This window comes from Botrytis sinoallii (genome assembly GCF_014898435.1).
Source record: "Botrytis sinoallii strain Bc 23 chromosome Unknown BSIN_001, whole genome shotgun sequence".
Lineage (NCBI taxonomy): Eukaryota > Fungi > Ascomycota > Leotiomycetes > Helotiales > Sclerotiniaceae > Botrytis > Botrytis sinoallii.
Window position 1 is genome coordinate 350,093 of NW_024066028.1, and position 27,591 is coordinate 377,683.

At 38.8% G+C, this 27,591-nt stretch overlaps 9 protein-coding genes across 9 annotated transcripts; 4 read left to right on the top strand and 5 right to left on the bottom strand.

Annotated features, from left to right (window-relative positions):
• The first annotated feature begins 455 nt into the window (after nt 1-455).
• EAF02_000089 (uncharacterized protein) lies at nt 456-2,362 on the top strand. Its single transcript, XM_038896137.1, has 10 exons — nt 456-729; nt 791-849; nt 902-1,020; nt 1,074-1,136; nt 1,198-1,222; nt 1,276-1,387; nt 1,490-1,542; nt 1,592-1,611; nt 1,662-1,893; nt 2,030-2,362. Exons 1-10 carry the CDS (start codon nt 587-589, stop codon nt 2,218-2,220), a joined length of 1,017 nt encoding a protein of 338 aa, XP_038762996.1. The 5' UTR covers nt 456-586; the 3' UTR covers nt 2,221-2,362.
• A 1,598-nt stretch (nt 2,363-3,960) lies between these two features.
• Nucleotides 3,961-5,619, top strand: EAF02_000090 (uncharacterized protein; the record flags this gene model as incomplete). The annotated part of the gene is made up of 1 exon (XM_038896138.1): nt 3,961-5,619. The coding sequence occupies one exon, from the start codon at nt 3,961-3,963 to the stop codon at nt 5,617-5,619; it is 1,659 nt and encodes a 552-aa protein (XP_038762997.1).
• A 429-nt stretch (nt 5,620-6,048) lies between these two features.
• Nucleotides 6,049-7,936, bottom strand: EAF02_000091 (uncharacterized protein; the record flags this gene model as incomplete). Its single annotated transcript, XM_038896139.1, has 6 exons — nt 7,695-7,936; nt 7,119-7,562; nt 6,832-6,952; nt 6,522-6,731; nt 6,305-6,401; nt 6,049-6,256 (listed from the first exon to the last, which is right to left on the bottom strand). Exons 1-6 carry the CDS (start codon nt 7,743-7,745, stop codon nt 6,049-6,051), a joined length of 1,131 nt encoding a protein of 376 aa, XP_038762998.1. The 5' UTR covers nt 7,746-7,936.
• A 7,268-nt stretch (nt 7,937-15,204) lies between these two features.
• On the top strand, nt 15,205-17,988 carry EAF02_000092 (uncharacterized protein). The gene is made up of 5 exons (XM_038896140.1): nt 15,205-15,926; nt 16,014-16,220; nt 16,464-16,739; nt 16,788-17,072; nt 17,126-17,988. Exons 1-5 carry the CDS (start codon nt 15,624-15,626, stop codon nt 17,804-17,806), a joined length of 1,752 nt encoding a protein of 583 aa, XP_038762999.1. The 5' UTR covers nt 15,205-15,623; the 3' UTR covers nt 17,807-17,988.
• A 469-nt stretch (nt 17,989-18,457) lies between these two features.
• Nucleotides 18,458-19,329, bottom strand: EAF02_000093 (uncharacterized protein; the record flags this gene model as incomplete). Its single annotated transcript, XM_038896141.1, has 2 exons — nt 18,458-19,113; nt 19,173-19,329. The coding sequence occupies 2 exons, from the start codon at nt 19,327-19,329 to the stop codon at nt 18,458-18,460; spliced, it is 813 nt and encodes a 270-aa protein (XP_038763000.1).
• Nucleotides 19,330-19,689: 360 nt separating this feature from the next.
• On the bottom strand, nt 19,690-21,459 carry EAF02_000094 (uncharacterized protein). The gene is made up of 3 exons (XM_038896142.1): nt 21,347-21,459; nt 21,217-21,290; nt 19,690-21,163 (listed from the first exon to the last, which is right to left on the bottom strand). The coding sequence occupies exons 1-3, from the start codon at nt 21,436-21,438 to the stop codon at nt 20,025-20,027; spliced, it is 1,305 nt and encodes a 434-aa protein (XP_038763001.1). The 5' UTR covers nt 21,439-21,459; the 3' UTR covers nt 19,690-20,024.
• Nucleotides 21,460-21,618: 159 nt separating this feature from the next.
• Nucleotides 21,619-22,117, bottom strand: EAF02_000095 (uncharacterized protein; the record flags this gene model as incomplete). The annotated part of the gene is made up of 2 exons (XM_038896143.1): nt 21,619-21,928; nt 22,027-22,117. 2 exons carry the CDS (start codon nt 22,115-22,117, stop codon nt 21,846-21,848), a joined length of 174 nt encoding a protein of 57 aa, XP_038763002.1. The 3' UTR covers nt 21,619-21,845.
• A 1,467-nt stretch (nt 22,118-23,584) lies between these two features.
• Nucleotides 23,585-25,939, top strand: EAF02_000096 (uncharacterized protein; the record flags this gene model as incomplete). Its single annotated transcript, XM_038896144.1, has 9 exons — nt 23,585-23,677; nt 23,733-23,870; nt 23,924-23,948; nt 24,008-24,380; nt 24,549-24,585; nt 24,643-24,691; nt 24,745-25,114; nt 25,176-25,264; nt 25,482-25,939. 9 exons carry the CDS (start codon nt 23,585-23,587, stop codon nt 25,937-25,939), a joined length of 1,632 nt encoding a protein of 543 aa, XP_038763003.1.
• A 794-nt stretch (nt 25,940-26,733) lies between these two features.
• On the bottom strand, nt 26,734-27,375 carry EAF02_000097 (uncharacterized protein; the record flags this gene model as incomplete). The annotated part of the gene is made up of 2 exons (XM_038896145.1): nt 26,734-26,900; nt 26,946-27,375. 2 exons carry the CDS (start codon nt 27,373-27,375, stop codon nt 26,734-26,736), a joined length of 597 nt encoding a protein of 198 aa, XP_038763004.1.
• Nucleotides 27,376-27,591: the final 216 nt, after the last annotated feature.

Consider the following 27,591-nt stretch of genomic DNA (forward strand, 5'->3'; position numbering starts at 1 on the left):
TGGTGGTGTAGTGATAGATATAGATAAACTTGGTTATACCGGACTGAAATTTTCGACCAATCAAATCCGGTATATCTAAGATTTTGGTATAAAAAATGGTGGTTCAAGCTTTTTTATTTAAAATTTATATCCGATTTCAGTTTCAAACTTTGATATTTTTGAAAAAATATTATGTGATGATAGCTAATTGAGTTTATTTATTTAAAAAAAGCTTATTCAGTTAAATCTATTATCAAAATTTATATTGGATTTGTGAAAAAAGTATTCGGTATATCGGTTTTCGTTGAAATTCCGATATTCCTATATAAATTTAGGAAAAAATGAAAAAAAAGTCCGGTATATCCAAGTTTCCGGTATATCCCAGTCCGGTATAGCTAAGTTTATCTGTAGTGTAACCCCGCTCTTTCACCTGTTATTTAAAGTGATTCGAGTCTCTACAATTTCCATTCTTTTCCATATTAACACATCCACCTGTCTATACGTACATACATACATTCTCTTCTCAAATTCTTTTCTTTCCTTGAACTGAAAAGAACTCGTGGGAAATCAAAACGTGTTCCACCTCGCCAAGGAATAAATCGCAGAAATGGCAGCAGCAACAACAACCCAATCCTTTGATATTCCCAAACAATATAAAGCTATTGTTTACGACAAGCCGGGAACTATTTCCACAAAAATCGAGCAGTTAAATACACCTGAGCCCGGACCCGGCGATGTACTTGTGAGACTGTGAGCTCACACTGCGCCGTTTTTGTCGATGTGATTTCGCTGATTATGCTGTCTTGTGTAGTACCCATAGTGGTGTTTGCCACAGTGATATGGGAATCTGTGAGAATAGTTGGCGCGGTCGTAAGCTTACCACATCAGTTAAGTATACGATGATGTTCTAATGCCTTGAAAGTTCCTTATCCGACGCAAGCTGGGCAAGTTGGCGGCCACGAAGGTGTTGGAGTCGTCCACAAACTAGGCCCAGGCTCAGAGAATGGTCGAGTGAAGGTTGGTGATCGTGTTGGAATTAAAGTGAGTTCATCTCGAGAACCAAGGGGGCCATGATTAATTGAGAATCTTCAAAGTGGATCGCCTATGCTTGTGGTTCTTGTCTTCCATGTCTCGAGGGTAAAGATGGAGTTTGCTTCGTAAGTATCCCCAAATTCTGAATCCGCCTTAGAGTTCAAAACTAAATCTTTCGTTGTGTAGAATCAAAAAATCTCTGGCTATTATTGTTCGTGAATCAAGGCTTTCCAAGTGGGTGTCATTTCTAATTCAAGAAAACAGACCCGGGGACATTTCAACAATATGCGCTCGCGCCAGCGAACTATGTAACACCAATTCCAGATGCTCTGGATTCTAAGGACGCTGCTCCTCTACTATGTGCTGGAGTCACGACGTGAGTTTTCACAGCCTCAATTCGGTCGCTTAGGCGGCCGGGCCGCCTCAGGGGCCGGTCACCCCTCAAGTAGGCGAAGCTCACAGAAACTTTTGAGTTTAGATATTCAGCCTTGAGAAAGAGTGATGCTAAGAGTGGTCAATGGGTTGTTATCGGTACGGTCATCTCCGAGTTTCATGAAGTCTTCAAACTAACATACAATAGCCGGTGCGGGCGGTGGTCTTGTAATCTCCTCCCCAGAATCTCTAATCGGGTCGCATACTAACCTAACTAGGGCCACTTGGCTTGTCAAATCGGAAGTCGTGGTATGGCAATGAGAATCATTGGAATTGATCATGGAAGTAAGGAAGAGTTGGTGAAAGAATGCGGCGCAGAAGTCTTCATAGATCTTACCAAATTTGACGATAAAGCGATTGCAGAGGAAGTCAAAAGAGTCACTGGTGGGATCGGAGCATCTGCTGTCATTGTGTGCACTGCTTCTAATCGCGCTTATTCTCAAGCGCTTAGTTTTTTGAGATTTGGGGGAACGTTGGTCTGCGTTGGAATGCCAGAAGGCGATTCCCAACCTATAGCCAACTCATTCCCTGCAGCCATGGTAAAGATACCCGTTATCACATTTGTAACATGCGCTAATATCAACAGTCGCCCAAGAATGGAACATCAAGGGTTCGGCAGTAGGTAACCAACGTGAAGCATTGGAGGTACTTGAGATGGCGGCCCGGGGAATTATTAAGACTCGTATTCGAATGGAGAAGATGGAGAACTTGACGGAGGTGTTCAAGGAGATGTCGGAGGGTAAAATGCAAGGAAGAGTCGTACTTGATCTGTCATAGTGGGAGAGAGGACGACTTGCATTTGCCACACATAAGTTATCATGCAGGGGAAATTCTTTTGGGGATGTCTACAAGCACCATTAAACAGAGCTGAGATATGAATGACAAACATATGATGAAAATATGAAACGATTTTCTGAAATCCGTCACACCGAGGGGTAACTCTATTTCGATATTTGTGGATTGTGTTCTTAAGTAACACTGTGCCTACATGCTGATACCCAATCCCATCTGCAAAAGACGAAATCACCATTGATGCCTCCAAATGCCATGCTCGCGAAGATTGTATGATTGGTAGAAATATCACAAGCTGAATGATTTGGTACCGGCAGTTTGGTAACTTCCAAAATCTTACAGGTTACATCAGTACCGTATCATAGCCGGAAGACCTCTAGAAGTTCCTGGAAACTTGAATGCGTCGAGAGTTGCCATGCTAGTTTAAGATTTGCTGCCATGCGAAGATGTGGATGAGAAATGAATTTTGTGGCCCACTTGCCGCGCTGCGCCACGAACATAGTAATATCCTTACCACCTTCATCTTGTCACTTGACATTCAAATGATGCGGAAGAGTGCCCGAACATGCAGGAATAACGCGTTTGTTTCTTTTTTGGGTTGAAACTTCTAACTTCGATTGGAAACAATACGGGGTGGTGAAGAGAGTGGCCTAATACACTACTGCAATGCACCAACTCCGAAAGTTTCTTGAGTGCTTAAGTGTCATACTTTTCATTTCTTTCGTCGTAATGTTGACCATTAATAATTGAGTAGTGATGAGTGCCCAGCGTCCAACTCCAGGCCACAATTCCGCAATCCTCAATCCCCCTACTGCAGTCAAATAGTCGACCCCGGGGCGATCCATAATGACGTTGAGTTATTTCCATGACCACTTATTTCGTTCTTCACTCCTTTTGCGGTAATGATTGTTGCAATTAGCACAACGGTGGCATAGCGATGGCAAAAGTAGGCGAATTAATGATGAAGGGGGAATTGGATGAATCGAGATTGAAGGAGTGAGCCTACGGTCCTCCAGCACTGAATATAGACATACCTCATCTATAGATCTTTTGAAGGAATTTCATGAATTTAATGGTTGAATGTTTCAATCAGCTCGAATGTCAGCCTGGTCCACCTCTTGGTTACTACCTAGATACTTGTGTGTACTGGCTCGAGACTGGTCGCTTATCGTAATGTAATCTATCCGGCGTTCTGTTGTTTCGGGGGTTTGTATGGCTCTCCGTCAATTGGTCTCTCCGTCTGTGCTTTTGGAATTTCTCCGCCATCCCATCTTTCCAATTCCAATAACATCATCCAGTCTCGAGCCAGTATCGTCCAACCAAAATTTAACGCCGCAAGCGACTATTGTGGCTTGACTCCATACTTCTACTTGATTATGCTAGGTGCATCGCAAACTATTACCAAAATGGTAAAGTAATAGAGTGCCAACAAGTCTACATCGTACATCATACATCTTATTCATATGAATGCCTTGTCCTCCTACCCAGCCGACCTCTAAAAGGGCCCATGCGACCGCATTTTTGACCTACTAATGATACCAAATTTTGTTACTATTCCAAAGGCTGAGCATCCATTGCTTCTAATCCTCTGCATACTAACAAAATGACGAAAAAGTTTATAGGTAGAAGGAGGGAGAAAGCACAAGTTTGTAAGATATATAAGTCACAAAGTCGTCAGCATCATCATGGGATTTCGACATTGATATCCTGCGCGTATTTACCTTCATGTCGTCCCCGCTTCCAAATTTCTGCGACCTTTACATCAGCAAGACCATGCATGCAACACGGAGTGGTCAGATCTACTCCCATGAACCCTTGAGAAGAGAAGTTACTTCTGGTGACGGGGATTCTGATAGCGATAGCGATAGCAATCATTCAGGATACCCTGACAATGACGACGGCGATGAAGAACATAATCAGGGCAGAGAGAGAGGATCCCAGGAATTTGGCGTCTTCTCGGAGGATGAAGATTCCGACGATGAGTCCCTACACACTGTGCTCGCTGTCGATCATTGTAGATTGGTACGATCAAGGAGACAGTCAAGAGAGCAACTGAGTCCATACTTCGCTTTCCAAGTTGGTGTGGCGGAGGTTGAAACTCGCAGTATTCGAATTGGCTCATTAAGGCAGGGAGGAGAAGAGAAGTGCTCGTGCGGAAAAGAGCTTTGCTTCCACATTGCCAGGCTGAAGTCGGCAATGGGCATAGACGCCGGCGATGACTGTTACGAACGCCTCAACGAGCGTGGCATGTCCAATGTATGTGACGACCTTGGATGGGATTTCTCAGACGAGCCTTATCTTTTTCCAGCCCCTCAATGGTCGCTTAAGAACGAGAGACCAAGGACAAGTACAACAACCCGCGAAAGGGAGGCTGACGTCAGGGATATGTTATCATTTTTTCATCCACAAGCAGTGGCAGACGAGTACCGAGATATTTTTGATTTCGCTGTGCACAACGACGCCGTCCTTGTTCCCTATAACCTGGAAGCAACTCTGGCCAAATTACTGACTCAAGACGATGTCATCTTTCATCGATTTGAACAACACATCCCCAGAGAGCGCCGCGATATTATGTATCTACACAAAATGGAGGACAAATTCAACGAATCACTCCGCCAACTAGATGATTATGCAGCTTCTGGCAACCTTTCAAATTGGGATGCAATGACGCCATTCGACAATGTTGATTTTGAACACAATGTACCATGGTGTGCTCAAGCTCTCATACACATTAGTGATTCAATGAGAGACAATCTGAGATGGAGAGTCGGTATGAGTAGGAATAATCAGTTACAAGCAGCAGCAATGTTGATCCGAATGCTGGAGGCTATTCGCTCGCGCAATGTCGACGTATACTCTAATCATTCTTTTCGGCGCAGCAGACCTCATGGAGAACAATTAACGAATCGAAACCTCTACTTGAACTTACTTGGTCCACAATCTGAAAATATTCCAGATAGAAGCGACTTCATCATTGATGCGCTCGAATATTTGCCTGGGAACGTCGTTGCCGCAGGTGATTTTGTCAGTCGCCTAGATCGTCTTCGCACCGACTTTAGCAGTGTAGCATTCGTTTCTCCAAGACGACTCTATGTGAATAGATTGGGACAGCTCATTTCGAAGCTCAGAGTAAATTATGGGCTTCCTCTAGTTTCTGTTTCGTCAGCCATGCCGGCTAGAAGCGCTGCTTCTACCGACCTCAGCTCTTCTTACAGTGTTGGACCAAGCGCTTCGTCGTATGCCGTAGCTGGCCCGTCGTCTCTCGGAGTACCCAATTCTTCTTTAAGAACTAGACGAGGTTCCTCAACTCGTTCAACATTGGGAAAGCGGTCCGGCAGATCTGCTAGTTCCAGTGATCGACGTGGAAAACGTGCCATGAAGTAAAGCTTGCCAGACAAGATTGACTTATGGTCAACAGTGGAAGGATAGAATTCATTGTTTTTTATTTCTTATCTTCGTGTATATCATCTCATGGTCAGGTACCGTCAGATTCGTGTTCTATTTGCAGAATTCTTTTACTGTATTTTTTTGGGAATGTTGAAATATTGTTTCATACCAGATACCATTTGGCGTATAATGTTTAGAAAACATCGTTACTAGACTAGAAGGGGATACTGTAGAGGTGCTGAGATGTGCTATCTATATTTTTCAAATTGTTCTAGTGCACTTCAAGGTAGCGCCACAAAAATATTATTTATTATCCCTCAAAGTTTCCTAAATTCCTTAGATATTGTATCGGATTTGTTATCATATCTTTCCATGATGACTCAGGGCGAAAGATCGTGGCGAGGGAGGGATCTCTCAAACCCCTGCTCATATCATTTGTAGTCCCGACTTTTTCTCTCTTTCAATGGCCTCGTCATCCACTAAGATGACAGGTTTTCCTTTCATTCTGCCTGAGTGAGCGAGCTCCACTGCCTTGGGAATCTCTCCCAAGCCTTTAAATGGGTTTGTTTGAATTTTAATGTTGTGCTTTGATACTAATTCTAGCATTTTTGTGCTTTCGCCTTGGGATCCTACACTCCTGGTCAGATAATGATTGTGGGGGCCAGGGACCACGTCAACTTACCAACAAGGACTCCCATGGATTCTGATATCCCGAAAAATCACATCTTCAAAGGGGACGCTAATTTTCTCGGGCTGAGCAATCTGAATCATCGTTCCGTCTATTTTGGCGAACGTGGGTCAGCAACCTTTCCGATTGAAACTGTGTGGAGTAACAAGGAACTCATCCTTATCAACGTCATAATATCTCTATGCATATTGTAGAGCGGAAAACGACTTACGCCTCTTTGTAACCGCGGCCGCTGTTGCTGCAGCGCTTTCATGATCACTAACGTTGAGAGTCGAGTCTGCACCTAGGCCACCCGTGATCCTTTGGGCATCCTCTACGACTTGGTTTTTATCTTGACGTGCATCTACTAGCACATCAGCGCCACAATCTTTAGCAAGTTGTAACGCTTCGTCTCTGGCATCAACCGCAATGACGTTGAGACCTAGTGGCTTTAGCAACTGAACCCCAAATGACCTAGACCTCCACCTGCTCCTACTATTGTATCCATTCTCCTGCTTTCAAGCCCGCTCTCACGAGGCCACCCCCTAATTTCGCAAAAGGTTTAGTATCGCATAAATTTGGATTCACGAGTTGAAGTTGAAGTTCCTGGGCGTCTAATAGTCCGGAGTGCAGTCCAACAATGAAGATTATCATATCCCCAAACTAATTAGAACATTCAGACCATTTGAGATATTGAATTTGATTGAAATATTGAACTATTTTCAAATTTCCAATTGCTTTTAGACATTCAAACCCTTGGATTGTTGGGCTGCATTCCGGACGGACTAATTGAATACCCTGTGAATTATAACATGAGATGCAGACTTACAAATAGTGATTCCAGACAAGCCAACGGAGCTGCCGATTCAAAACTCAGATTATCCGGTAACAAACTGCACTCCCTCCCGTCTACAACCTCATACTCAGCAAAAGAGCCATCTCTGTGAATTCCGAGATGTCCTCCGCTACTAGCACAATATTGCTGTTCGTGCTCGGACCCAGTACAATCAGTACAGACGCCACAACGATGATAATTCAAGCTACACAGAATGCGATCTCCTGGCTTGAAGCCAGACACACTAGAGCCTGTGGCAACGATGGTGCCGGCTCCTTCGTGCGAGGCGATACAAGGGAGCGATGTCCCCATTATGCCTTCCAACACCATGCCATCTGTGTGACAGAGAGATGCCGCAGCCACACGTACTAGGATATCGTGCTCGTGGAGGGGACCGCGTGGAGTGGGGATGTAGTGGATCTTGTAGGGTTTATTGAACTGAATGATGTGTTAACCTAACCTACTATCTCTTGTGTTCGGGTGACTACCTCCTTGATTTTCTTTTCACCCGAATGGTTTCTTTTGATAAGAGTACCACAGTGCATTTTTGAAAAGAAATACTATACTTACTTCAACGACTTGTGCTGCAAGCATCTTGTCAGGAACTCCTTCGAATGACATTTTGATATGTGCGAGGGCGTGCGGTGAGTGAGTGTGTCGGAGCTAGGGAAAATGTATGATTTATTATGTGTTTGTAAATGATACACCGGGTGAGCAATTAAAGTTCTAAGGTACTATGGTTACCTTTCTGATGTACAAAAGTTGTGGCAACTGATGGGTGGTTGTATTAAGTTGACTACCTAGTACGATACTCGATTCCGCGTTTACGTCATTATATAATTGGCTGGTGATACCTAACGAATTGGAATGAAAATGGTTTTGTGATGAATAATGAGATATATAGGAAGGTAGGTGACTATGCGAGTATGCATAGGAGAAAAAGAGGCCCAGAATTAATTACCCGATAAATTCTATAATAAATCAACCACAAATGAAATTGAAATAGTTGATACAATCAAACAAATCTTTGGATAGTCTCCAGTTATAAGACTTTTCAAGCTTTTGATTCTTTGAACTGAAATAGAACAATTGGAATGTTGAAGAGCTTCGCCAGTGGTCAATTCCGATCTGGTTTTTCTCTCCAACGAATAGGGTGACATTATGATTGGAAATGAGTTGAAAATGGATTAACATTATTTATATATACTTTTGAATTTAAACGCTCTTGTACTAGAGTTGGAGAGAATGAGAGACTTTGTTTATTTTGTTGTATGACATCGTAACCTTATCTATGGGTGGTTAATGAAGGATATATATATATATATATCTACCTAATTACTAAGGCCGATTTGAATCATTTAGCACAAACCTAAAAATAGAATTCTACCTAAGCTAAAAATATATTTAGTATTTAGGTGTGTGTAAATAAGAATAAATGTTACCTGCTATTATGCTATCTATATGATTCTATGCTCCTTCTTTCTTTAAATTTTATTGAATTTAGTATACTATTCCTTTATAAATTTTTATTTTTTATTTATTTTTTTATTCATTATATTCAATTCTATTTGTACAATTATAATAATTCGATCTCAATTTATATTAACTCGATACTCGATATAAAAATTAATCTATAAATAATATAATAATAAATACAATATTAATAATATCAAATGATTACTTTTCTCTGAATTTGATATTGAAATTACAATTAAAACTATAAACAAATATCTTAAATATTTAAGAATTAATTTGAAAACCTAGAATCGATTATAACAATTTTATAATAAGAAATCAGATTGTAGTATATTTCACTTTATTATTTAATAATCAAAAAATAAAAATAATTTTAAAACTAAAAAGTATAATATCTCTACAAATTATATTAAAAAATATATTTATTACTAAAACTTTAAAAAAAACTTATATTTAAAGAATAATATAATAAGATTAATAACTTTTCAATATTCTAAAAAACAATATCAAGTTGGAGTATATTTAAGGTTATAGTAGGAAATTATTGTATATTTATTTATTTATTTATTTATTTATTTATTTATTTATTTATTATTTTATATCCGGGGGGCAAGCCACAGGGGCTCGCCACAAACCTCCCAGGGGGTACTAGGGATGGACTAAACTAACAATTCTATATACATACAATTACTAGCATAACCAAGCATTCCGTTCTTCTACAGCTGTAATGCTAATAGCAAGCAAGGCAGCTACACTACAAGCACTCTTGCCGCTCCACTCTAACTTACAAGTTCAAACTATCCAACTCACTTTATACTAAAAAGTCCAAGAGTTATTCGAGGCCTTTGTGAAAAGGCAAGGATTATTAATTAATAAAGGCTAAATAATTATAAATTAATAAAGGCCGGAGTAATCGAACTGTTAAAGATCAAAACGATCATAGGCTACTGTAAACAAGCAATTATTATTGTCGAGAAAGGAAAGTATATTGTAACTGCTCGAATACGGATGGAACTATTTTTTCTAATAGGGAGATGGGGTAACGGTGGAATGGAGATTCTTTTATATTGGGGCTAGAGAATCGGGAAGGGGGTATAGTGTCTTTCTTTGATTGTATATAGATAATAAACTGTAGTTTCATAAATAATTAGACTTCGAAAAGACAAATATCAATCGGGATATAGCTTTGAGCAGAAGTGGGCACCAATCACTTTATCATTGAGCCAGCCACTCTTTACGGAGAACAATGGTCTTTTTGTTTGAAATTATTGTATATCTATTTTCAAAGAAAAGGGAAGCTTGTTTTAAGATATAATATTATTTCTTTTATTCAAAACTTTAAAGTGTTTTTATATTAATATTCTATATTTGTTTTAGAGATATATTATTCGATATATTACAAGTTATAGATCCTAAAGGGATTCTTTAATGTATTAAAAAACTTTAATCCGTTTGTAGGGAGTATCAATGTTACGGGAGCTGCCTCTAGGGTCACGTGGAAGTGTCTAGAGATCTCTCGAGGTGGTTTAGATTAGACTTCAAGTAGGAATTCAATAAGGTTATAACTGATTACAATTCTTATAACTATAATAATAAAACTAATGATTGTTTTTGAGCATAAAGCTTTACCTTATAATGAAACCCATTTCCTATATAAGCCTTTGTACTAAAATCGACCGACAAATTGATCAACAAGTCGATCGATAAATCAATCGGCTTTTGATCATATAACACTTATCCCATGATTCCTATTGTCCTAGCTTATCCTTTTGTCCTGGAACCTAATTCTCTGGAATATTACTAATCTTAATAAAGCCTCTTGCTTATTGTATTCTATCTTTTCTAAAACCTACTATCCTAAAAACTATATTCTAGATTCCTAAAGTATTCTATAACTAATACTATATATATGCCTAAGGCTTTCCTTAGGTGCCCAGTGTCCCCCGGTATACTGCAGCTGAATCACTGAGGCCTATAATACCATTATAGCCTATAAGTCAGTGATTCTACAGCCTGTTACTAATCCGTTGTAACAATCAAGTCCCCAGCCCAAACTATATCTAGTTTATCAATAAACATAATAAATTAATCTTTATTGGGATCAAGATTTATACATATATTGATATATATTTACAATTCATTATATAAATATATTGTTTTTATTATAAAATAATATAATAATATATCTTTTTGAATATATATATAATAAAGTTCTATACTAGTATCGAATCACATGATCAAAAACACGTGATCGTCGATTATAAGCTTCCGAAAGCAACCATCCGAAAACGATCATATTTAGCTTCCGAAAACGATCATTATTAGTTTCCGAAAACGACTATTAATAAAGAATATGAAAAGGAGCTTTATTTCGAAGGAATGGCCGGATTAGGAAGAGATCTACAAGAGATTAACGAAAGCGGAAAACTAGATTGGATTGGAAAAAGTATAAAATAAGAGCTTTTTCCCTCTTAATATAGAATAAGAAATTCGATACCAATATACAGATTCATAAATATCACGTGTTTTATTGCTTTTAGTTGTTAAACTGAGCCAGCTTCCCATAATAGACTAATACTAGTCTATTCCCTCTTATATTCTATTTATACTAAATACTCATATACTAGCTCATGACCTACGATAGGTATATAAAGAATATAGATATTCTTGAACTTTCTTTTTTATTTAATTTATTATATAAGATTGATATTGTGATTTTATAATAAATAATATTATATATAGCTTTAGTTATTTTATAATTAATAATTATTATAAACTTACTTTTAGTTTTATATTATCTTTAAGTTTAAATAAAAGATTAATGAGCTTTAGAATATATAGTCTTTTTATAAGAATAATATTAAAACGAAAGTGGAATATTTGATAAATAGTGAGTTGTAATTAAATGTGATTATTAGTAAATAGAGATTACTTTTAGAAAAGGAAAGAGATTGTTATAAAGATTGATTTTATAAATATATCTTTTTCTTATTCTTTCTTTTCTGAAAGTAAGAGATATTTTTTTAATAAAGGTAATAGAAATATTAGAAGTCTGGATTTTATGATTTTTAGAGAAATCTATATAATATTGTTATTATTATATATACAAATAAAACAGACAAATAGTATTAGGATTATACTATAACAATTCTGTATAAAGTTTTGTAATTTTGTTTTGTAATATTTTTATTATTAATATTTATTTTTAATAACTATGAAGAGTAATTTTTAGATTATTATTCTTAAGAATTAATATCTTAATCGAAAAATCATTTTTGTATTTTTTGCTTTTTCTATATCTATCTATATTTATATTAAAATTGTAAGGATTATTATTATTATTCTTTTGAGATTGATTATTATTGAATATAGAAATTTAATTAGTAAATAAACAATATAAGTTTTTCAAAATAAATGAATTATAATTTGAATTGAATAATATAAAAGATATAATAGCAATATTTGTAACTTTATATATTTAAAGGAAATATTTTTGTTAAATTTTAATTGAAATAAATCTCTTTTCTATAAATAATATCGATATATAATTTATTCAAAAAGATATTATAGTTATAAGATATTATTTGAATAATTATTAAATAAGTTGTAAATAATATAATATTTTGTTTTAAAAGAATTACAAGAGCAGGATACAATTTATTCTTAGAATCTATAATTATAGAATCAGGAGCAAAGCGTTTATAAAGCATTTCTATATACTAGCTATATATATATGATCGTGTATATGCACAAGCACGCACATAAGCGATTGCAACTGTGATTGGGTGCGATCCGTGACAGTATTAATATATTATATGGATTCTTAAAAAAATAAAAAGATTTTTAAAGGGAAAGGGGATTCTTATTTTATGTTCCTTTTAATAGAGTAGGATATCACTGATTATAGCTTATAGGAGATAGATAAGAGCTCTTGTATAATTAAGTAATCTACTAGTTCAGGTCCTCCAATCAAGTTTGAGCTAGATAGTTTAAAAAGATTAATATTGAAATTCGAGTACCTTTTTATTCCTTCAATTAAGAAAAAGCCTATTAATAATATCAAAATTAAGATTGAATTAATAAAAAAGTATCCAAATAAAAGGGTTAAAGCAATTCCTTTGAAAGGCGATGTATTTGAAATAGATAATGTTTAAATGATTCAGAATATATTTGAGAATATATCTAAATCTATAGTTGATAATAATATTTTAAAAAGTATACTTTCAATTATAATATTTTTATTAATAAATTATATATTATTTATTAATTAATTAAATCTACTAATTAAAATAAAAAATATACAAATTATTAATATTTTGTTTGTTAATAACAAAAACCCCTTCTTAATAAATACAAACCTTTTCAATCACTCTTTTAAAATAATTTAATTATCACGGTGCGGTCTGGGTGCTAGGTAAGTGTGTGAACAAGGGAATTCACTTCAAAAGAATGACTTCAATACAATGGCTACTGTATCAAAGGTATTTAGGCGAATGCGAAGGAGACTAGCTCTTTCAGTAGTGCCTATATAAGGTTTACTACTTCCCCTCATTAGCTAGCTCTTTAGACAGAATACAATACAGACATTTAGGGGCCTACTGATAGTGGGAACCACGTCTCCTGTATTCCTGATCTCATTATTGAACCAACAGTAAGATATATGATATTCTACGAGGTTGTGCAGGAGGAGGCGGGGAGGCGCCGACTATATGGAGGGTGGTTGCCTAAGGCATCCACCTAACTACGTATTGAACCCGTGACATGATAAGTAATATTATAGAGTTTACCCCAACACTGTAAACATGACAAGATACTAAATCTAAAAACAATCTATTTAGACATAGTTTTTATAAAAATTTAATTAATAGAAAAACTAATTAAAAAAAACAAATATAAATAAAACAAAATTTGAATACCCTTTTTCTTCATTAATTCAAAATTATTTGTTATAATTATCTGATTTCTTGTTTCGTACAATCAATATTCTATATATTTAAATAATAATTGTAATTAAATTCTATTATTTCTTGAATAAAAAAAAAAAGACTACATTCCTTATACTTTTATTCAAACTGATTTCAATCTTTTTTTAAAAAATAAAATCTAAATTCCCATACCCGGTATATATAATACATATACCAATAAAATATTAGTAATGAATAATTTAAAGCAAAAGATATTAATATTATAAATAAAAGCTTTTTCGCAAATATATATTGATTATCTCTATTCTCAATATATCATACTATTACTCGTTATCGATCCCAATTGCTTATCTTTTATAGCCATCAATAAATCAATACAATTCAGAACAAATTATACATCTACCAAAACATATTTTCATATTCACTTTAGATATCTTTAATAATACTATAAACTCATCGGGATCTGTATTACATATAATACATACTCCATTCTTATCTTGTCTTTTACAATTCATATAAGCACTTTGAAACCACTTTTCTAGCTTTATACAACCCACAAAAATATCCTCCTCCTTAATACACTTTTAATAGAAACAATGTTTTATAATACCCCTAAAAAAGAAATTAATAAATAATAAATAAATATTCTAAAAATATATATATATACCGAAATTGAATAATTAAAGCTTCAATAATATAAACATCATATAAAAACTCACTCAAAACATCAATATTCCGAAACTATACCTTATATTAAATCTTCTTCTCAAAAAGCATTAAATAATCTACATACATAAAATAATACTTTAACTAAAAAAAGATTAATAAGTAATATATTAATAATAGATAAACAGTATTATACAAATCTATAAAAACAATCAACACATCAATTTCTATTTATTACGAATCGCACCCAATCGCAATTGCGATTGCTTATATATATGCTTGTGTATATATATGATTATATATATATAGCTAGTATATAGAAATATTCTACAAACACTTTACTCCTGATTCTATAGTTGTAGATTCTAAGGATAAATTGTATTCTGCTCTTGTAGTTCTTCTAAGACAAAGTGTTACACTATTGATATAAATTAGTTTAAAAAACATAGACTTTAATAAATTATTATTATTCTTCAAAACTAGTGATTTAGAAACGGATTAAGAGGAAAGAGAATTATTAATAAAAACAAAACCAGAAGCTATTCTATTAAATCGATTGTACAACTTGATACTAGTATTTCCGGATTGATTTAAAGATTTTCATAAAATGATTAATAGATTCAATTATTTATTTATATTAAACACATTTGTTTATTATAAAATTACATACACTAAGATAATCATATAAACTTTATAAAAGTAATAAAAAATAAGATCTATTTTTATACTAAAATCTAGAATATAATAATCTCATTATTATTATTAATTGCTATAATAATATATATAGGAAATGCGATCTATATAGTACAATTATTTTTTCTAAGATTTCTATATATACATTATACAAATTATAGAAATTTTTATTGCGTAAGGCAGAATTCTATTTTTAGGGTTTGTGCCAAATGATTCAAATCGGCCTCAGTACTAGTACCTGGTATGTCCATCTTTCATCTGTGTCCAGGATTGCAATACTCAGGTCGTGGTAGGTATGTAGACATTTCCAAGTACTTATTAGCACGAGTATAAAGTCGTGATACTTCACATGTACCTCGAGGAGTGAGCATCACGATTTATCTTATATTATTGTCTTCCCAGCCACTGCCATTTTAACATTCACATCCATTGTCTTACCATCGCCATAACCACGACCACGGGCACTCAGGCATTTCACCCTGAGGAAGAGCTTGGATAGACAACATCACCGTGCATTTTCGTACATTTACCCCTTCCAATCCCATCCAACAACAATCCAAAAGTCCATCGGTACAACGATACAACAGGAATATATACTTTCCCCCCTCTTCACTAATGCACTGATATCCCCGTACCTGCTTCGATAACGCTTACTGATAAAGCACTCGCAAGGTTAATATCACAATTGATGAACTAATAGAACTGCACAGCATCGCACGTGGTAGCTTGGATAGAAGCTATGCCGCAATATAAAGGGAGGTCAAGCTTCCAGAGCTCCAAGTATTTGGGAAGCTCGAAATCTCATCATACTGAGAGGTTTCGGAAGATTGCACTCTTTCTCGTTATTTGCGCTTTCCTATACGCTTCGTACATCATGCTCTTGGATCAAATCCTTTTGTTGTCCCTCACCGGTGTGACGGCCTCGGCCTTGCTTCCTGAGAAACAGCCATGTTCAACTTCGACAAACGATGTTCCACAGTATTTTCAGACAACTCCCGAACTTTGGGCCGGACCAACAGCGACGGGTAGAGCTCCTTTCCTAGTAAGTAAAAGAAAAGGGTCAACCCGCCTGGCTTTAGGTTTATGAGAAATCTCTATGAATTCAAAATTAATTTACTGTTTGATTTAGGCTCAGACAAATCCAGTCTCGTTTGCACCAACTGTGACTTTCGTGCCAAATACTCCTCTCGAGACTGCCCAGCCTATAGTAGGCCAAGGTCGAAATGAAAGTATCTTCCAGCTTATGGGACATCTCACTCCTTACTTGCCCAATCCATCTGGATTCGGTGTTGCAGAATATCCATTGCCACCTGGAGCTAAGATTGCTCAACTTCAGGTAAGAATTTCAGATATTCGAAAATTCACGTCGTTATCAGTCTCAAATCAAGTTTACTTGAGTGCTCAACGAATTCCCAGTGGAATTATATGTATAATCAATCTCAGTCGAGACATGTACACTCATTTTTCAGAGACTACATAAAGGGTTTAACCATTGTCCAAGCTCTTTATGTACATTTAAAAGCTTCGACAACGTGTTTCTAAATCATACAGAACTGACATATATGCTGACAACTTCCAGATGCTTTCACGCCATGGAGCACGTTATCCCACTTCCGGAAGTAATGTTGCAACCTTTGGTGAAAAGGTCGCAAACTACACGGGGAAAATCGATGCCACTGGGGCTCTATCATTTTTGAATGACTGGAAGTACGAATTAGGTCATGAGATTCTTGTCCCTCGTGGAAGACAAGAACTGTACGACAGTGGTATTTTGCACTATTATCAATATGCTCAATTATATAACCCTCACAGCAAAATTATCGCTCGAACTACCACTCAAGATCGAATGCTCAAGGTTTGTTGTCACTTCCGCAATTTCTAACATGACACTAATTGATGGTAGAGCGCTGAATACTTCATGGCTGGATTCTTTGGTCTCGAATGGACAAATAACGTCACTATTGAAGTCATCATTGAATCGACTGGCTACAATAACAGCTTGGCAGGTTACGATAATTGTCCTAATGCAAACAATTATAGAAGTGCCGGAGGAAATAATGCTACAAACCAATGGGTGGCTACATATCTACAGAATGCCACCGCTCGTTTCCAATCTATGGTCTCGCCGGAGTTCAATTGGACTGTCGTAGATACCTACGCAGCACAAACTATGTGCCCATATGAGACTGTGAGTACAATGTTTCTATTTATATCTAATCCCGACGATCTAACATGATGTAGGTGGCGTATGGCTACAGTGCCTTCTGCAATCTATTCACCTATGAAGAATGGGTCGGCTTCGAATACGCAATTGACCTTTACTTTGCTGGTGGAAGTTCCTTCGCTTCTCCTACTGGTCGCGCTGTTGGAATCGGCTACGTCCAGGAAGTAGTCGCCCGTCTTCAAAACCATACCTTGGGTTACTCTGGCTCCCAAATCAACACTACCTTGGACAACAACACCGCCACCTTTCCCCTGAACCAATCCATCTACTTTGATTTCTCCCACGACACAAACATCATGTCTATTCTCACCGCTTTCGGCTTCACACAATTCGCCGAGGCCCTACCAGCTACCCATCATCCTGGCCCGCACAATCTGACCGTTTCGCACATGGAACCCTTTGGCGCAAGATTAGACATAGAGATTATCAAGACACCAAAACCTTTAGCAGCAGATAGGACATACGTAGATGGAAAGGAAACTACGTATGTACACTTTATCCTCAATCAGAGAACCCTACCTTTGGGGCTCAGTTTCCCAGAGTGTGGAGCCGATAGATTGGATGGATGGTGCGAGTTGGATACGTTTTTGGACGTGCAGAGTAGATCGACAAAGGATGCTCAGTATGAATATGCTTGCTTTGGTGATTATCCTGCAGAGCCATATGGAAGTGTTACGAATGGCGTGCCAAATTCTTAGGAGTGGAAGTTTGAGTCGTCTAGATTCCGTGTCTTTCATATGTTACGGGGCATTGACCAATCCTGCGATTGGTCAACCAACTGGATTTCTGTATAAATTAGGGTATAGCTAAATAGGAAGAGAATGAGAGTATTCGTAGATGAACTAAATTCACATTAAAATTCAATCAATAAGCTAGTATACATATCAATTTGATCTCCTTATTGTTATAGCTTAATTACGCCTCGAAATAAGCAAGCAGGCCTATAAGAGCATCCATCCAGAGCATTTTAAAGATTTGAAGCATTTGAAACAACTAGAGTCTTTAGAGTATTTAAGGTATTTTAAAGATTTAAGAAGTTTGAATGGTTTGAATGCCTTGAACGATTTGAAGACTTTGAAGACTTTGAATGTTCCAGATACTTCAGAGTCTTCAAAGTATTTGAAGCATTCAAAACATTCAAATGTCAATACTAGCTTACACCCACCCCATAACATATATACCTACTAAAGGCAACATATAATTACTCAAAGTTGTCTCTTATTGTAAACATCTTCGTTTCTTATTAAAGTAGTATATATAGATTAAATCCTCATTAACAATCTCTCGATAATCCAATCGTAGATCCCCAAGTACCGTAGATCCTCAGATACCATGAAGTCCAGCTTGCGCTACGCAAGATACTTATTAAACCACTCTATGCCCTGCTCCTCACTATCATCCATAGCCTTCTTATCTCTCTCCGAACCCCAATCACTCCTCAGCGCAAACCCATGAATCTGCCCCTCGTAAATCCTCAACTCATGCGGCAACTCCGTCTTCTTCGCCATCAAATCCTGTATCTGCCCCACAGTCCCCCGATCCAACAAACTATCCTGATCCCCCACCGCCAAACTCAACGGTTTCGTCACGCTCTCGAAATCCGCCGGCACAGAAACCAACGACGGGTGACACGCCACCGCCGCATCAACCTCTCCATGCGCAGCCAATATCGCATAGCGTCCTCCCCAGCAAAATCCCAACGCGCCCACTTTTCCCGTACCAGGAAGCCCGCGAATGTGCGCGATGAAGGAGGAAATAAGCGGTCTGGTGACTCCCTCGCGATGTCTGACGAGCCAGGGTGGCAGCGTGGTGGCCACCACGCCCGTGGCTTTGGTTTTTTCCAAAAGCGATTGCTGCTCCCGGATTTGGAGGGGCGGCTCGACGCTCTGCAGAAAGGAAAGCGGAATGCTGTTTCCTTGATGAACGTCGGGGATGTAGACGTAAAAACCGGCTTTGGCGTAGTTGTCGGCTAGGAGACGGACGTTTTTGAATTCGTAACCGAAGACTGGTGAAGGGGTTAGTGGGGACGGGGATGGAAATGGGGCTGTCAGTGGATGCACGTACTGTCGACTAGAATGATGATTGTCTTGGCTTTCGAGCCGTCTTGGGGCTCCGCAATGTAGGTGGAGAGATCATTGATTACTTCGACCCTTCCTGTGGGCGTGCATTCGTGCACTTTGCCCGACAGGCAGCAGGAGGACATTCCGACGTTTGTAGACATGGTTTTCGAATCGCGGATATATACAAAATGTGCAAAGAGGAAACTGAAAGATTAAGGCGGTAAGAGAAGACGTGAGCAAGGAAAATACCTGTATTGTGAGAAGGACTTTGTCAAGCCATACATGTAGATGCCTTTATTAAGGTTCCAAGTATGACGTCTGCCACTAACTTGCTAGCTAGAGTCTAGACAAGCCATTTTGTCCACTCTGATACTAGTACTCGGTATAATAGTGTCTCCGGGCCGCTAGTAGGCACACTAGATACTCGGCCGTCTAATAAAGATGCAGATCGATCAGTGCAGAATGTCGTGGCGTTACTTTTGGTAAATTCCAAGATTAAGATTGTTGTCGGCGGAGACACGCCGTATATTGTTTTCCAAGCAGGCTGCATGGCTACCTAGATAACGAAAGTGGGATCCATGATGGCACTGCAATTTCATGAATATCTGCAAGTATCTAATTTGTATGTTATTCGAAAATGACAACTGCTTATACTCCTCCTATATGACAGAGTAATTTGTATATATTCTTTCAAGTGCGTGGAACTCCATGTAAATGCGTATATCTTCTCGGTTAAACCCAGAACGCCCCCCTTGTTTCCATTTCCGACATCACTGAGATAAACTAAAGTCTCGCAATGCTCCCCAGATTCATTTATAACCTAAATATATGCATGGCTATACGCACCAAACCAATCTCAAGCACTGATGGCCATCCCTGACTTGAGTTCAGTAAGAGGTGCATTTTCCGCTTCTCCCAAAGACGAAGGATCGGCTGGATCCTCAAGACTTCGACTTTTCTTTTGCTCTCCTCCATCATCCTCAGTATTCTTTCTCTTTCTCTTTGCTGCTTTTGCCTCCGCCTTTGCTTGCGCTTGCTTTAATTTATGCTCCTCGACCTGCTTATCAGAGATCCCAATCTTCTCGTCCACATCGATTGCCTGCTCGAGAAAAGCTTTATGATTCAAATGCTCGCATAGTTGTTGGTAATTCTTAGACTGCTGAACAGCTCTATAAACAGGTTCTTTTCCCGGTATCAGGTGGTTCAAAAGATATTTCGTATTCCCGAATCTGTTCTCTGTATCCAGGCAGAATTTCATGTATTGGTGGACCACCTCCTCCCAGGGCGCTAGACCACCGTCGGCTTCACTTCTGAAACAACTTGAGTTTGCTTCGGCAGCCACAGCGATCATGCCGCCATTTGTACCGTACTCTTCGGCCAATTTCAGTGCTTGATCTCTATTTTCCACGTCTCCGTTCATCAAACAAGCGACGCCACTTTCCCGACAGATATCTGCAATCATTTTGAGTTGCTCTCGAATCGCTCTCTCTCTTGGGCGCATTGGCGTAGTTCGACAATGAATAGTGAGTCCTATAATTCCAGTAGCGCAGAGCTTCCGTACCAGGGCCTCAGTCTTTTCAGCGGTTTCCAGCAATCGAATCTTCACACTGATTCCAATTTCGAATTCCGGCACAATTTCCTTGACCAAAGCTTCGAGAATGGCGCATAATTTATCTGGGGTCTGTAGGAGAGCTGCCCCCATACCGCCACTTGTACTAAAGGGTTTCGGACATCCTGCATTTACGTCTATGCCTGCCACGTCTGCGGCCACTATACGCGCACATTGTACTGCTCGTTCAGGGTCGGATGTGCCGATTTGAAATATGAGCTTTTTGCCTTCAAGTTCTGGATGTAGGCGAAAGATGAGACTTTCGTTTAGATTTGCATTCTTCTCTTTGTGGCCTTGGGATGGAATTCGGGTAAAATCGATTGTGTTAAGAAGACTGTTAACTTTGCGTGTCGTTCCAATCATGGATCGATCGACCGTTTCAGGGCCTATAATTTTGTCAGTTTATGTGACCAGCTAGCACGAGCGTGGAATCTCGTACCCCAGACTAAATCTGCTCCATAGTGGAGAGCAAGTAGTCGTGAAGGGAGTTCACCGGACCTCACCATAGGAGCACTATTTCGCAATGTTAATTTAATTTTTAACTGTCATTTGTGACATATTTGACTCACAGTACAACCTTGCCTCTATAGTCTACCCCCTTCCTAGGAATAGGAACTTTCTTGGGAATTGATGTCATGACAAAAGATGCGAGACGTTGCATAACATTGTATTTCTGAATCTATATTGTCTTGAACCAGATATTGGAAAAGAAAAGTAATGCCGTCACAAACTTGAAAATAATTTCACTATCTATCAACACGTGACTTAGATAAGAAAATAATGGGTCGGGCATAGATAGCGCTAGCAAATGGGGCATTTTATTAATCCATATGGGGTACGACGGAGTACTCTTCACTTCACTCGTTATACACGTCGTCGGCCCCCTTATATTGAAGTGACAATATGATATTATTCGCTAAATGCTATTCCTCATCCCATCATGAAAACTAACTGCCATATTGCAATCTTGAAACAGGCTACTTGATTGTAGAAGATTCATATGATATCCGAAAGCCATTCGCCAACGCCTTTCCGTCACATCAAACTCACTCAAAAGTTGTCTCCCATTCAATCCCTATGTCGTCTCCCAAAGAAATTCATGGTATCGTTTCTCGTTACTAATCGCAAGATGCGTTGTAAAGGTGCTTTGACTGATATCCTGTTAGAATGTCTCTTCTTGATAATAGTGGAGATGTAATAAAACATACTGCTGTTCAACGAAAGCAGTTGAGTCCGCAAAGACGCATACGCCAGACAGGTTTTCTGACACCATGTCTATCTGCAGTAATGTTTGCACCGAATCTTCTGCCTCCAACTCCTTTAGACCAGAACAAAGGCATAGTTGCGAGTTATGTGGTATGAGTATGTGACTTGGTTTGTTGTGCGGGCAGTGGCTGGTAAACACGATGGAGATATTGCTTGTGTTTGTATTTGTGGAATGTTGTGGTTGAGATTTGATATGGGGGTATTGTTGATGATAAATATATCCAGATTATTCACACGGTGTGGCAGTAGACGATGCCGATGACCTCTTTGGTTCCTCAAAACCTGTTTGCTGGCTTGGCACAAGAGATGAATGGGGCTTTGCAATTCTCAGCCGCTTTGAACTCCAGAAAACAACAAACAAACTTTGGGCTATTGTTTCATTATCTTCATATCAAGTTATTGACTGAGTAAATTATGATTTCCCTGTTTTTAATCCTGAGCTAAGATATGCAACAGACGGGAAGTTTTGACACTTGCTGGAAAGCAATTGAACCCTTTATGAATACGCTAGCTATTATTTTCCGAATGACTTAACTCTACCTACCAGACCAAGAAAAGTTAATGGAAATGAGCCCCAAATTCCCATTGTAAATATTTGGCGCTAACTTGGACATTCGATAGCTTCGTAGTTGCGTTGTCAATCCTTAATGCCAATTTCTTGGTGAGATACTCTGCATTAAGTGACTCGAAAAGCATCATGGACATCTAGATTTATCTTAAACCTTGAAATAAGCTATGGTATCAACTTCAGATATCAACTTCAAAAACCTAGGTGGGTAGGTAGGTAGGTGGCTGTCATGGCATGTTGGAAATAAGGTTTGCCATTAGAATACTTTACATCGAACAGCCGAAACTCCCCTTTTGATAGGTATTACATATGTCGGCATTTGAAATCTTCGTCTTACTGATGGAGTTTCCGATCAATCTTCTTCGGATATCGGTGTAGAGTATGACTGCATGGCGATCGCCCCTGAGCATTATATACCGCCGTCCGCGTGCGCGCATAGCCAGCCCTACCAAGACAGGGCCCCCAACTTTTGATGGTCCAATAGTCGGCTCCCTTATTTGAGAAAAGTACTTGCTACTTGAACATTTTTCGATGTGTTTTTCATCAAATTAAGAATGTATTGTCACAAAATCTTTATTTAACGTATACAACTATTGGTTTGGAAGCCAATATTATATACTCCATAGCTATTGTTGGACCAGAATCAAATGAGACAGTTCAGGGATAGTGATAAGATAATTTTTGTAGTCCAAAGATTGATCGAGGTAGTTTGAGGGACAAGTGCTTTCCCCAACTAGGAACTACTCGGCCGCTAAACAGAGTCGGCTAGAACTATTACAACGTAAAGCCTTGATACTCAATCTTCAACGTATCTCACTCACTAAATCATCACAATTTGTAGTACAACAGTTGGTAGTGCTTGACAATATCTACTTGATGATTTCTTTACTTCTTCTTGCCCAATATTATTAGTTTATCTTCTGTATAAGGTTAACTCGAAACCAACTAAAAACATCAATACTCAAACGTCAAAATGGTATTTTTAGCTGAGAAGACAGTGGGTATACCTACAAAAGATCTCTTGTCATGGACACTTGATAACGTTCCCTATGATCAAGATGCTGTGGTAAGATATCCTCCTGCAAGTTGGTTGAGATTGTCATATACTGATATATTTGTAGATATATGTCGATGCGGCAGATCCCTCTCGATCCATATCTGCAAGCCAAGCTCGAATCATCATCCGTCAATTAGTCGCGGGATTTCATGCTGCTGGTTTGAAAAAGGGTGACTGTGTATGCTTACATTCGTTTAATGATGTGAGAAGTTTGAGTCCCTCTAGTTTTGAAAGTCTCTAACCGTACAAACGCAGATCTATTATTCCATGATCTTTCTAGGTACTCCGTTCTTATGTCAAGTCACTACTTTTACTTTCACTCACATCATATAAATACAGGCATCATAGCAGCGGGTGGAGTATTTACGGGCACAAATCCATCATATACTTCTCACGAATTAACTCATCATATAAAAACTTCGCGAGCAAAGTTTCTTATCGCAGAGCCTGAGATTCTTACGAATGTTCTAACCGCTGCCAAAGAATGTAAAATCCATTCTTCAAATATTTGGATCTTTGATGTCCTCGGACAGACGATTCCTGATTCTTTCAAATCTTTTAGAGATTTGATGAAGCATGGCGAAGAAGACTGGGTAAGATTTGACAATGAAGAGACAAGTAGGAAGACAACTGCTGCTAGGTTATTTAGTAGCGGAACTACAGGGCCACCGAAAGCAGCAGCGTTGTCCCATTTCAATTTAGTTGCGCAGCAGTACGTAAACGGTTCACAAGTCTTGCAGTATTTGGCACCTACTTCTGTCCCCGGATCATAAGCCCACTCATTAGATCCGTTGTTTCTCTTTCCTGGTGTAATCTTGTTGCTAATTTTCGTTCAAAACCTGCTATTGATAGGCAATACTAACTTCCTGATCGTCAACAGTGTTCTTGCTTATGAACAAGCGCCGAGACCGTATACTGTATGCGCTCCTAGGTCCATTCATCACAAGTTCTAGATGCTGACGAAATCATTTCAGATTCGTCGAATACTAGCACTACCGATGTTTCATGTAGCTTGTATCCCTGGTGTGTAGCCCATCATTGAACTCTTGACAGAGAATCGCTAAAACAGAAGACAGTTGCTCATACAACCGCCCTGAAGGGTGGTCATGTTTCTGTCGTAATGCGTCGCTTCGAACTTATCCCCTATCTCAACAATGCAGAGAAATACCAGATAAATGAAACAATGGTAGTCCCACCCATCGCAATTGCAATTATCATGTCTGGTGTCGCGGGAGATAAGTTAAGATCCATCAAACACGCGGGAGTCGGGGCAGCGCCTATGGGGAAAGAATCCCAAGAGAAATTGAAACAGTTATGTGCTCCGGGAGCAACACTTACCCAGGCTTTTGGAATGACGGAGACAACTTGTATCTGTGCGCAGTTCTGGTTCTGGGAGGACGACACAACGGGTAGTGTTGGGAGAATGCTGCCAAATATTGATGCGAAGTATGCTTTTCTGCCATTTTCCTACTTCAATATTAAATGCTGATATAGATTCATCAACTAGAATTATCGACGATGATGGCAATGACATAACAGCTTATGACGTCCGCGGTGAGCTTTGTGTACGCGGCCCGACCATCATCGCTGGTTACTGTAAGTCACCTTTTTCCTTGTCAGATCAACATTACCTCCCAAGATCTGAAGGACTGTAGACTCTTTTCATTATTTGACTGGATAAAATTATTACTGTTCTTGATAAGATCAATGTTTCAACGGATGTGGCGAATGCATCCCCCTTTTACTCAGTGGAATTTAGGCCATCGGAGGCTTTCCCGGCCGAATAAATGTAACAAAATTAACCTCTTCGCAGTTGAAAATGAAACAGCGAACCGTTTGTCCTTAGACTCCGAAAACTTCTTCAAAACCGGCGACATCGTATACTGCGACTCAAAGACCAAAACGTGGTACATAGTAGACCGCAAAAAGGAGCTAATAAAAGTAAGAGGCTTCCAAGTTGCACCGCCAGAGATTGAGTCCGTGCTTCTCTCGCACCCATTGATAGTAGATGCAGCTGTTATAGGCGTCAAGGGTTCGGATGCAGATGGAGAAATGCCCAGAGCTTATGTGGTAAAGAGACCTGGCGAGGAAAGTAAGGATCTAGAGGAGAAAGACGTAAAAGAATGGTGTGGAGAGAGATTGGCGAGATACAAGGAATTAACCGGGGGCGTTAAGTTTGTAGAGGCTATTCCGAAGAATGCGAGTGGGAAGATTTTAAAGAGGATGTTGAGGGAGCAAGCGGATAAAGAGGGTAAGACGGCTAGACTTTAATGCTAGATTGTTATAAAGTGATGAAATTGTACGATGGTAGGACAATTAGGGATTTAATGGCAGTTTTCACGAGGACAAAAATGCAATGAAATTTCAATATTTGAAGCAATATAGGTTCTCCGTTTGATAACTTTGTCCAAAGAAACTCCACATATACTCCAGCCATTCGTGTATTTACAAGACTCGAAGTTCGAAATACTAGTGTTCATATCTTCATAGTTTCAAATGTATTATCTCATCACCCAGTGTTTTGTTTTCTGTAAATAGCTTCGTTTCTTCATAAGAGCTATATACAATACATGAAGGCATCCTCAAATTCCCTTCACTTACTCCTCTTCCATCAAAGCGTCATCCCAATCGGGTTGATTCTCTGAAGCTCTTCCCCCGATACGTCTTTGTTTAGTGTGATTCTGGAATTCGGTTTGTCTGCTATGCCCAAGCGTAGAATTTTTTCCGAAACCGGCCTCCTCGCTTGACTTTTCACTGTGAGTCTTATTGTTGAAGTCCTCCATATCTCGATCATGATCCTTGACGAAAGAGAACGATCCTTCCTTTTGGAATCCAGTCTGCAATTTGACCTCATCGAGCCCCTCGTTCTCGGCAAGTTTGCGATCTGTTGAGTCCATATCCATGGCGCGCTTTCCACCACACAACCCTCTTCTGTTTGTACCTGTCTGTCTATCTGAACCATCGAGCGCCTCCTTATGCACGTCTCCATCGTCGCTCTCAACACCAGTACCGTGAATTAGCCTCAGCATTTCCTGAGTCATCTTGTGTAGTATCTCCCCATCAGTTCACGGGTAGCGGTCAGAGAATGATGATTTTCCGCTCCAGTCGAGTTCCGTGGAGGTGTCTTCTGAAATTGTGTATGTGGCTTTCTGCGATGCCAGTGCCGATCTTTCCATCAGCGCAGCTTCTGCTTGTGATGGCACATGCTCATTCACCAGAACTTCATCAGCATCTACGTTTGTTAGTATGTAAGCATAGTAATAATAAAGATACATACATGAATCGCCAGTGACACTTTCACCGAATAACCACGTCTCCTCATCGTAATCGATCTCCGGTGTAGCAGGTAGAATGTCGATCAACTTTTGCATCAAATGTGTCAATTTTACTTTGAAATCTCCGGACTGCTGTTGGGCTTCAGGGAGTCCTAGAAGTTCTGTGATTTTCTTCGCCAGCTTCCATTCCTCGGCAGGGTGTTCTATGGCGTTTGGGTCTTCCGGTGGATCACGTCCAATATATCCGTCAATCGTTTCGATCATCGCCGTCGTTTCATTCTTTAATCTCTTTCTGCAAGATTTGATACTCTTGGCTGGTAACTTTCCTATCCTGATTGCCTCCGTTTCTCTTGTGATGGATTGTATGGCGTATAGCAGTGTCTCCCTCTCCTCCCCAAACATCCCCCCATAGGCTTGTACAGCTCTTTCCATATTGTATTGGAAACGCGTCTTGAATCTTAACTCGAGAATTTCGAAAAGAGCTGTAAAGTAAAAGAAATAAGTCGAAGAGAAACTATAAATGTGGTCCAGCTGGAATCCAGTGTCACAAAGTGAATCTTGTGGCATGGAGTTGTTTTCAAACGGATATTTTCTCACTTTCAAAGGTGAAATCATCCTCCTCAGTCTCACTGCGGGGTAAAAATGGGA

Bases quoted from the DNA above. Each gene is read 5' to 3' on its own strand.
- EAF02_000089 (XM_038896137.1), top strand. From the start codon at position 587: ATGGCAGCAGCAACAACAACCCAATCCTTTGATATTCCCAAACAATAT. The intron at 1,021-1,073 runs GTGAGTTCATCT...GAATCTTCAAAG, and splicing joins GTGATCGTGTTGGAATTAAA to TGGATCGCCTATGCTTGTGG. The intron at 1,388-1,489 runs GTGAGTTTTCAC...TTTTGAGTTTAG, and splicing joins CTATGTGCTGGAGTCACGAC to ATATTCAGCCTTGAGAAAGA.
- EAF02_000092 (XM_038896140.1), top strand. From the start codon at position 15,624: ATGCCGCAATATAAAGGGAGGTCAAGCTTCCAGAGCTCCAAGTATTTG. The intron at 16,221-16,463 runs GTAAGAATTTCA...GACAACTTCCAG, and splicing joins CTAAGATTGCTCAACTTCAG to ATGCTTTCACGCCATGGAGC. The intron at 16,740-16,787 runs GTTTGTTGTCAC...AATTGATGGTAG, and splicing joins CTCAAGATCGAATGCTCAAG to AGCGCTGAATACTTCATGGC.
- EAF02_000094 (XM_038896142.1), bottom strand. From the start codon at position 21,438: ATGCAACGTCTCGCATCTTTTGTCATGACATCAATTCCCAAGAAAGTT. The intron at 21,291-21,346 runs GTGAGTCAAATA...ATTGCGAAATAG, and splicing joins TATAGAGGCAAGGTTGTACT to TGCTCCTATGGTGAGGTCCG. The intron at 21,164-21,216 runs GTACGAGATTCC...ACAAAATTATAG, and splicing joins TGGAGCAGATTTAGTCTGGG to GCCCTGAAACGGTCGATCGA.